The sequence below is a fragment of the Leopardus geoffroyi genome, chromosome A3 (genome assembly GCF_018350155.1).
Source record: "Leopardus geoffroyi isolate Oge1 chromosome A3, O.geoffroyi_Oge1_pat1.0, whole genome shotgun sequence".
NCBI lineage: Eukaryota > Metazoa > Chordata > Mammalia > Carnivora > Felidae > Leopardus > Leopardus geoffroyi.
Genome location: NC_059336.1, coordinates 41,818,584 through 41,829,165, shown reverse-complemented (window position 1 = coordinate 41,829,165; position 10,582 = coordinate 41,818,584). Strand labels below are relative to the sequence as shown.

Sequence of the window (10,582 nt, the reverse complement as noted above, 5' to 3'; positions counted from 1 at the left end):
TGTACCATTGCCGTAAAGTTAACAGTTCTTGTTTTGGGTGACCAGCCACACAGGGAAAAAATTAGATGCTCTAAAAGGCTTTGGTAACTTCATACCATGCCAAAATGTTTACGGGGTCAGCTAGATGAAAGCAGTAATCTAAGACAAATTATACACCTGTCTGTCATCCAGAAATCTGAGCTTTCATTCCCACACAGCTAGGCTGGACCCTCCACATTACACCTGGCTAAGGATCCAGGACCACATATTACTCAGTGTTTCTTTTTAGTCAAATAAGTGAATTTTACTGCATAATCATGGCATTCCCATCTTCTTAAATTCTGTGTATGTTGGTTGAAATGTTCATTTGCTGACTTTATCTCAGGCGAAGTTATTCAAAACTTTCATGATGGCAGTATAAATGGTGATGGAGATGGGCCAGCAGGCATCATGGGGCACTCGGTTAGCCTGAGTTCAAATCCTAGCTCTGCCAACTGCCTTTGTCACATTATCTCAATTCACAAACTTTGGGCCCTCACCTGATAAGTAGGGTTCAGTAACAATTAATACCTCATAGGGAGATCGTGAGGATTAAATGAAATGATGCAGAAATGCATTAAATGAACTGTTTAGCACAGTCCTTAGTATATAGTAAGTATTCAATGAATGCTAACTATAATTCCGGTAATTAATCTTTTATTACTGCTACTGCTTTAAAAACATATTTTCTTACGTTTTCTAAAGCCCCAGGTTAGTGCAAATGATAAGGATTGTTCAGAGATTTCTATCCATTTATACTCAAGAGAACTCATTTTGAAGATTTATTTTTTTCATAATGCTTCTTTCTCAAACCCCTCTGGCTTCCCACCATCCAGACCATAAATGTTTGTCAGAGCCAGGCTGATTATTAATCAAATGAAGCCTAAAGAAAATACTTGGTATTTATTTTAATTGTGGTTTAAAGAGCTTTGCCCACCATACTGGCTTATAAAAATGCCTGGAAGTTAAAAACGAAGTAAATTTGAATAAAGTCTTTAGCTTTTGGAGCTATATGTATAGCAATCTGATAGTCTGTGAAAAGAAAAGAAGTTTGTCAGATGATCAAGTCTTTTCAGAAAGGAATCTGGTTTACACTGATTTTTTAAAAAGTCGGGATATGTAATCTGTCTGTTTTTTCACTTGTTCTTATAAATTGGAAGGAACTTCAAAGCCAAACAACATTTTGAAGTGCTTTTGCCCTAATTTCTTGGAATAGTATACCTCAAGAAATGGTCTTTTGTGATGAGAGAAACTTAGCATTTCTCTTTCAAAGGAAGCCATCATTTTTCTAAATAAACTCTACTAGTTTGATGCTCTCTTCTTTGCTTGAAACACATTTTCTCCCGCCTGCCCAAACATGGTTTTTGCTGAAGAGTGATCTGGGTTTCTCTTTGTTCTCCCCATCTGATGTGCCTTTGATAGAGGATGGTTTCTCGCTCTTTGGGAGCAAATCCAGACGACCTGAAGGACCCAATTAAAATTAGTATTCCACGCTATGTGCTCTGCGGGCAAGGGAAGGACGAGCACTTCGAGTTTGAGGTCAAGGTAAGTGCCCCTTTCTTTACTCTTCTGGAGGAATGGAGGCTTGAAGCTCCCAGGGCTTTCTCTGTCTATATACATATATACATATGAAAGGAGATGAAGCTACATGTGAACATGTTGTTTTATAGCATATTGGTCATGCCCTCCTTTAAACTGATATGTGAAAGTCTAGACTGTAAAACATGGAGGGAAGTTATGCCATAGAAGGTGGTGGTGGCTGGGGAGTCAGGCAGACACGGGAGGAAGTTCTTGTCACCAGCCCTACAGGCAGGGTGACCAACCCTTCCAGGTTATCCAGGACTGTTTTGCTTTCAGCACTGAAAGTTCTACGCCCTGGGAAACCAGTTCATGCCAGGCAAACCAGTGCAGTCGGTCACCCTATCCCTGGTGACCTATCCCTGGGCTTAAGCTCAGTTTTCTTATCTATAAAAGTGGGAATAATAATGTTTATTACAAGGACGTCAGTGCACATAAAGTTATAACAGTTGCTATAATTACTACTGCTGCTTTTAGTGTTGTTTCTATTATTATTAATTTAGGAAGCTTTCCTAATCCATTTTAGTCATGATTTGATTTATACAACTTTTCAGGAAGAAATGTGCCTGCTTCCTTACATCATACTTTCCAAAACAATGACTTCATCTTATTCCTAATTTAGTTCCATTGACTCATAACAATTCATTAAATATTGCTGGATGCTCTCCTCTCTTCAAAGAATTAATGATTAATAATAACACTTCTTCGTTTTCAAGGCTAGGCAAGGGTATTGATGTAATAACATCCACTAGGGTCACCAGTATATGGCTGTGTGAGGGTGTTCTTGGAGGTGAACATCAGGCTGGGAATCTGGACCCTGAGGTCTTTAGGCTCTGATTCTGTTGCTGTTTGTTGAGTGATGCTAAGTCTTTTACCTTCTCTGAGCCTCAGTTTTCTCACTGGTGAAATGCGGAAATTGGATTACACCGGTGGTTTCCAAATTTCTTCTTAGCAAAGACGTTTGTTGAGAAAATATTTATGAGGAAGGACACTGTGGAAAGCAGATCAGCATGGAGCCGCTGTGGGGGGAGAGGGCAGAGGGAGCCTGAAGCCAGCAGTCCCCACCCCCACCCCCAACATGCCCCTTGGTGGGGAGTGGAGCCCCTGGGTCCTTAGGGATCTCTCCCTTTTAGGCACGCATATTCATTTTCAGTCTTCCAGGAGAAAGAGTGCAGATGAGTTTTATAATTAATCAAGTTCTCAGATTCTTATCTCTATATATTGTTTTCCTTTTTATTTTTTAAACCTAGGCACTAATTTATACATTTGAGGTCCCTGCTGAGAGTACATGATGTCTGGGGGGGGGGGGGGTGTGGTATTTTGAACGTCACTGACCAGATTGTGTGGTTTCTTATTAAAATGTTATGCCACGTCCAGGAGCCAGTACTTCTCACCGCCCCTGACGGTATGCCTAATGCCTGGTCAATTTTTGTTCTCAATCGTTTGAAATTGTATGTGTGTGTGTGTATTTAGAGTTCCCTTTGTACATACATGTAATGTTATATACAGTTATCAAAATACTCTCTGAAGGTATGTGTATTATTTCTATATTTTAAAAAACATTTTTTTAATGTTTATTTTTGAGAGAGAGAGAGCATGCGCGAGCGGGGCAGGGGCAGAGAGAGAGGGAGACACAAAATCCAAAGCAGGCTCCAGACTCTGAGCTGTCAGCACAGAGCCCGACATGGGGCTTGACCTCACAAACAGTGAGATCATGACCTGAGCCGAAGTCAGAGGGTTAACCGACTGAGCCACCCAGGCACCCCAGTCCATATTTTTAATTAGAGGGTGAAGACTGGCTTTCACCAGCTCAGAATTTGAATTCTCCTAAACAGAGAGCTCACAGCACTGGAGGACATGCAATGATTTTTGTTGGTGCATAGATATATTTTATTTTAATAGATAAATGTGTTAATAAAATATAACCATTAAATTGATTTCATGCCTAAAAGATAAGATCATGGATAAAGAAGACAGTTAGTTGATTTAGTATGATCTCACTTATATGTGGAACCTAAAAATAAAAACCGAGCTCATAGATACAGACAGATTGGTGGTTGCTGGGGTGGGTGAAATGGGTGCAGGTGGTCAAAAGGGACAAACTTCCAGTAATAAAATAAATAACTCCTGAGGATGTCAAGTATAGCTTCGTGATTATAGTTAATAATGCTGTATTCCATATTTGAAAGTTGCTGGAAGGGTAAATCTTTAAAAGTTCTCATCATAAGGAAAAAAATGTTGTAACCATATGTTGTGACAGATATTCACAAGACTTATTGAGGTGATCGTTTCGCAATATATACAAATATCGAATTGTATTATATACCTGAAACTAATACGATATATGTCAATTATACTTCAAGAATTAAAAAAAAGAAAAGAACTAGAAAAAAAAACTGAGTTGATTTAAATAAAACTGGCAGGCAAATAATAGTCCAGGCCTTATCAGATCTGGCCAAAATTGTGAAGATCATTCTGTGAAGGCAAGTTAGAGAACCCACATACAGAAAATCGTATGGGACCTTTCAGAATCCTGGCTTTCAATTCAGAATACATAAAATCCAAACCCAAAGATTTTGCTTTCTTTGAACTTATCAAAGCCAAGTTCTGAAAGCATATCAATTGCTCTGCTTCCTTCTTGTACTTATCCCAGGTGCTGTAATCGGCATCAGGAATGGCTTGTTAACACTTGCCGGAGAATCCCTAGTTCTCTGTGTAGGAAGGGCTGGCATGCATTGGCAGATAGGTGTGCTGAGGGTCTTACATTCTTCTGGGGTTACTAGTCACAGAAACATCAGGGCCCCAGTACTAGAACATGACCTGAATATACTGCCCCTCCCCTGAACAAAACAAAAACGGCCGCACCCCAGCAAAGGCATAGCTGTTGGGATAGTGCTGGGTGCGCCAATGTCCTGTCCAGGCTCCACCAGTTAACCTTACAAGCCATAGTCTCGCTGTGCCTCATCTGTAAAATGGGGATAAAGAGACCTGCCTGGTTGGATTAGTATGAACAGTGCATGAACTTAGGTCATGTAAAGTATTTAGAACGGTGCCTGCCACATGCTAAGTGCTGGATAAGTGTTTGTTTTTAAAAAATAGGTAAATTTTTATTTAAAAAATTTTTAAAGTTTATTTATTTATTTTGAGGGAGATAGGGAGAGAGAAGGAGGAGGGGCAGAGAGAGAGAGAGCGAGAGAGAGAGAGAGAGAGAGAGAGAGAATCCCAAGCAGGCTATGTGCTGTCAGTGCACAGCCTGACACAAGGCTCAATCGCACGCACCATGAGATCCTGAGCAGAAATCAAGAGTTGGATGCTTAACTGACTGAGCCACCCATGTGCCCCATAAAATAAGTAAATTTTTAAAAGGCACAAGGAATGACTGAGATTTTACCCTTGGAATCCTCTTAATGACTTTGGATGTATAGTTGTATCTTTGAGAGTTTGGGGGTTTTGTTTTGTTTCCATTTTGACTGTTAATTCCCCCTCAACATTCCTGAATTCTAAAATTAAGCATGGCAACCTTTTCCATCCATGATTTGACTATTTGATGCATTGACAGTTTTCTAGGACAGTCACACTTGTGATAACAGTTTGGCTACTACTAAAGTCTTTTCTTGATGAAACGGTGGCTTTCAGGCAGCTAAGGTAAAAAGTATTATTTTTTTAAGTCTATTCTATTTAGTTTTAGAGACCTTTTTTGAAGGAAAATCTGATGTTAATGTATATAGATATTTTATACTATAATACTATATACTCCAGAGAAATCTTCACTCCTTTTTTAAACAAAAGTGATTTCTGTTTTCTGTTCTTCCCCTGTTATGGTCTTCAAAGTCTCCTGGGATCCTGAATATACGCAGCAAGGCTCTGTCACCAGCAGGGAAGGGTCTTGTCAATGATGTCAGACCCCTGTTGACTGTATAACTTGCTTGGTGGTCACGGCCGGTTCATTTAAGGGGCCAAGCTGGCCCATGAACACACGGCGCCCACTGGGTTCAAGTCTCCACAGGCTGAGTTTGCCCCAAGGAGTGGGGCGGGGAAGACAGCATCTGGTGTTATAGCTGCCCCGAGCTCTGTCTTTCAGCTTCTCCCTCACCCTTCCTGTTCCCTCTGCCTCCTGCCCTTTTCTGCCTGCCTTTCCTGAGGTAGCATTTATTACTTAAGTTATTCCTTCTTCCTGGCCACTTTCATTTTAATCCCCAGTCGAGTGGCTCTGATTGGGCTGCTCCTTGCTGAATGAAGTAGTCATGAGCCAGGTTAAGGTACTGTCTGAGGTCAGGTATGAGGAGTGGGATTTGGGGGAGGAAGGAGGACAACAGTGGTTCTCAAATGCTCATCTTCTGGTCCCTGATGAGTTCAAGGAAGTTCCCATTGCTGGGATTTAAAATGAGAAAAGTAGACTTTTTCATTAAACTAAAATTTAATTCAAAAGGACTTTTTCAAATCTTCTGTATACAGGGATTAAAAATAACTTTCTTTTATGAAGTAACTATGAGAATAGATACATATACAGGTTTTTGTTTTCTGGTCCCATTTGATTTTTTTCAGTTAATTTTGTTGAGGCATAATTTACATACAATGAAACGCACGTAGTCAAGTGTAGTTTGACAGGTTTTGACGTGCGTATACCCATGCAACCAGCACATCAATCAAGACTTAGGACTTTTCAGTCATTCCAGAAAGTTTCTTGTGCCCCTTTATGGTGAGTGCCCCTGCACAGCTGTCTGCGACTATAGATGAGTAGTGTCTGTTCCAGCATGCCGTGGGGATGTGGCTGGCAGCGGTTACTTTTCCATGTCTGGCTCCTTCCACATAGCGTGATGTTTTGGAGATTCATCCATATCGCTGAGTAGAACAGTAATTTGTTTTTTGTTTTTTGTTTTTTTATGACTAAATAGCCTCCCATTGTATAGATATATCATGATTTGTGGAATGGTATTTGTCTTAATGTCCTTACTTGACAATACAGAAAGCTGTGATCTCCATGATGCACTCCCTTCACACCCCTCGCCACCCACTTATTTTGCTCATCCTTGAAGGACACATGCCTGGGAGACCCGGGGTGAGGGTCTTGGTTCCCATCACCATTGTGGTTATGCCTTCCAGCAGGTCGCAATAGCACATCCTTCTGGGACTGTGTCCACGTGTACTGCAAGAGATGTACGGCCTGCAGACTGATGTCACAGGCGGGCAGAGAGCTGTGGGCATGCTAGTCTAGCTACTCTTGGAGAAGAGCACATTCTGTGCTGAATGGTGTTGAATGTCACCCGCTGGTCAGCAGAATGTACTGGTACAATACGTGCTTGCTCTAAACCGCAGCTGTCACAGGTTATACCACTAACTGGACTCCAGCAGTCATCTTAAAACTCCTGCTTCAAATGCTTTTCAGTGATTGATACAGGAAATCAATTACACTGCGTTGTACTTGCCATTTTCAGTCAGCCAGGACCACGGTGGATAGAATTTAATTTTTAAATTAGATTTCAGTAGGATGCAAAACACCGGCCTGGGAAATCTGTGGTTAAGTCTCTTATGTTATAGAAATAACCTGGTGTTTCCAGCATCATTTTAAATTCTCTGCCCTTTAATTTACATATTAACATGATAATATAAAGAAGTAAGCCAACACTGGTGTATTTTTTTTAATATTTTGTTTCCTAAGAGTCTTTATTCCTGTAAAAACTGTAGGTAATCTTTACAGGAGATTGTTTTCTGTCTTCCTAGAGCCTCAACTTCTGCCGTGTGGTCTCCCTTCCTCCCACTCTCTGTCCTGTCACCTGGTTTCCTCCCTTCACTGCAGAGGTCACAGCGGCAGTCACATTGTTTTCTTTCAGTCACTGTCATGTTTATAGATGGTCTTCCTTTGGGCCCTCCTTGCTGAGTCCCCAGCCCTCCCAAAGGCTCTGACTGATAATGGCCACCCACCCAGGAGAGATCACTTAACAATGTGACACACAAGTCCATCACCGGGTGTTCTTACTGGTCAGAGCCCTTGTAGAGCTTTGGGATTTTGTGTCCTTGTGCCCTTTGTAAACAGCCCCCCACGGGCTCCCTGTGCTCCGACTGTGCTGGTGGATTCAGTCATTGAATAGCCATCCCACCCACTGTTTTCCTAATGATGTGGCTGCTTCTCTCATGGTCCAGTGCAAGTACAGGCAAATCATGCTTCTGGACTGTGTCTAAGTGCAAGAAAGCCAGTGCGTTCTGCCTCCCCGCTGCCTCTCCACCCTACCCTCCAGCACGCCAGCTCACGCACATCCTGGCTCCGGCAGTCTCCAGCACCCACAGAGAGGTTCCGTTCTGCACAGAGAGGTAGCCCTCTACCCACTGTCCACCTGCTGGACATTATGCTGGTCACCTGAGCACGCCAGCCCCTTGCTCAGGAAGCACCTGTTGTAGAGTCTTCTCTTCTAAGGAGCCCTCTGGCCACCTGGCACCCTAGTCATACCCACCCCATGCTGTTCAGAGAAGGACAGCGCCCTGCCCTTTTTGTGTGGTGGCAGGAGGTCAGCCCTTTGGGGCAGAATCACTTTGGTCCACTTGTGGACCAAAGGAACACAGGACTACATACTTTACCTCGAACACACAACATCTGAAACAAAACCGTTCCTAATTTCAGTCACGTGATTTGTGTTGAAGGTACTAAGGAACAGTCACCTCCTCTTGCCTCCAGATGCACCTGGTTTTCTGTAACTCCTGATCGGCGGCCTGAGAAGGAGAGGAGACACAGGGGGGAATGATAGCGTGAAGGTGTACCCTTGGGGTGGGTACCCTTTCAGCACAAGCTTGTAGACCACCTGCGAGGGATTCCTGAGCGCCCAGTCTGTGGTGTCGTTTTCTTTCCTGTCACGTGAGCTTAGGTATGTGAGCCCCTCTTCCAGTCTCAGTCAGTGCTGCCCTGGAGTTGAAACACAGCCAAAGGCAAAATTCAGGCGGCAGCTGGCCTCTGGCTTTTACAACTGAAGGAGCCACGTGACAGGGACCTCAGGGCCCGGGCCAGACAGAGCTGTGCAAAGGTATGAAGGGAGAGGAAGCAAACTGGCAGTGTATGATGTGCGTTATTTTGCCTGAACGGGTTTTCAAATATTTCGGTGAGTTCTCAGCATTTCAAACTTGGGAGATCTGACATGGAAATCCAAATTTGTCACGTTTCTGTAAAATATCAGAACATGTGGGAACCCTGGGCCGGTTTTCCCAAAGAGCAAGCCTGATTGGGGTGAGCCGGCGCCTCCTCTTGGTTTGAGGCTCGTGCCCTCCCTCCACCGCGCCACAGACGTCATTGCCCCCAGGCACAGAGGAGATCACCGGAGGGAACAGTACACGCCAAGTCCCGACTGCCCGGAAGGGCTCACAGACCAGATGGAGTCTCTGATCACACGGTTTATGAAGTCCATTTACACACACAGGGAGAGGGGAGCAGGTGGGCGGAGCACACTACCTGACCCCAGGGTCATACCGTGTTCACCTGCCCTGTCTCTCTCTGCCCCAGAGCCTTCCCGCTCTGCTCGCCAGTGCGCATTTGCCCCAAGGCCTCGTGCCTGGCCGGTGCCCTGCTGAGCACCCCTGGTTTTCACCTGCACTTCTTGGGTAGCGCGCAGGTGGGCCCAGCACGGGACCGGGTCCTTCTTGTCAACGGTGGTCCATTCAGGGCTGAATTAGCTGTTGGCCCTGAGCTGTCTGATCATGACCTACTACTTTGTATCTCTAGGTAATGCTTTTATCTGTTCTATCGTATTTATTTATCCCATCTGTCTCCAGCATGCCTTATAGGTTATAGGACTTTATTTAGCACATCTTATGCATTCTTTTGTGTCTGGAAAGCTGCCTGTGTCCTGCCCTCTGTTCTGGCACATATCCTGAGGTTTATTTACCTGTCTCACCTGAGCTGCTGGCTTACTTACTGGCAGTGCTCAGCCCCTCTGAGGAGCTTCATCCGTCCTCTGTGGCAGAGCTGTAAGTGCTCAGGTAGCACTTAGACTCCCCCTGCGCTGCCTGATGTCTTACACCCCTGTACTCACGGAGCCTCTCAGAGGTTTGTTCCTGGCTAAACTCTTCAGGCAGTTGCGTTTGCAGCCTCTCTTCAAGGGAGGACACCGTCATCTATCAGGCATCTTCCTCAGCCCGGGCACTTTGCCAGGCATTTCCGCAAATGTGGAAGCTATACCAGAATGGGGGTATTACTTGCATTTAATGAACTAGGCCATTATGAGTGATTTGCCCAAGGCCACATGGCCAGTGAGGAGATCCATACTGGTTCCTTTGCTTACTCATTTTAATGTGCCTTATTTATTTATTTATTTATTTATTTATTTATTTAAGGTTGAGAGAGAGCACAAGTTGGGGAGAGGGGCGGCAGGAGGGAGAGAGGGAGAAGGGAAAAGAGAGAATATGAATCCCAAGCAGGGTTGATGTTCATTGTGGAGCCCATGCAGGACTCCATCCCACAACCCTGGAATCAGGGCCTGAGCTGAAACTGAGAGTTGGGATGCTCAGCCGACTGAGCAACCCGGGTGCCCCAATGTGCCTTCTAAATTTCACTACTTTCTGCTCTTTTTAGGAGTCGATGCCATATTTTAGTGTTGCCCCGGATGGGGGGCCATTTCCACATCCTTGCCTACTTTCAAAACCTATTTTTGTATGCATTTTAATTGTTTAGCTCGAGTTCTGGCCAAGTTACAGGCCCTCTGTAAATTGGGGCTATTAAGAAGGCTCTGACAGACCTGGAGAATTTGATGATGGAGAGACCTGCCAGGGAGCATGAAGAGAGGAAATGCCCAGAAAATGTGCACTTTGCGAGTTGGAGCAATCACATTTACAGTCAGAGAAATTTCTCTTTATTTGGCAGAACAGAAATAAACGCCATTCCAGTCTGTTAGATAAACTGTGCACACATACATCTTTCAGAAATACTCCCAACTTGATAGAATATAAATGTTCAGAAGGATTTGTGTGTTGGCATCTGAATCTCTGCTTATTAGTAACTTGATAG

General features: G+C 43.9%; 1 protein-coding gene across 10 annotated transcripts in view; it reads left to right on the top strand.

Moving 5' to 3' along the window:
• The window catches only part of KIF16B (kinesin family member 16B), a 288,439-nt gene that overhangs the window by 212,150 nt on the left and 65,707 nt on the right, over nucleotides 1-10,582 (top strand). For all 10 annotated transcript variants that reach the window (XR_006703358.1, XR_006703357.1, XR_006703353.1 and 7 more), the window contains one exon: nucleotides 1,441-1,563. Coding sequence is in view for 3 of the 10 variants with exons in the window: in XM_045445356.1 (XP_045301312.1) it covers nucleotides 1,441-1,563 (123 nt within the window). In the remaining 7 variants the exon portion in view is untranslated. The remainder of the gene's footprint in view (nucleotides 1-1,440; nucleotides 1,564-10,582) is intronic.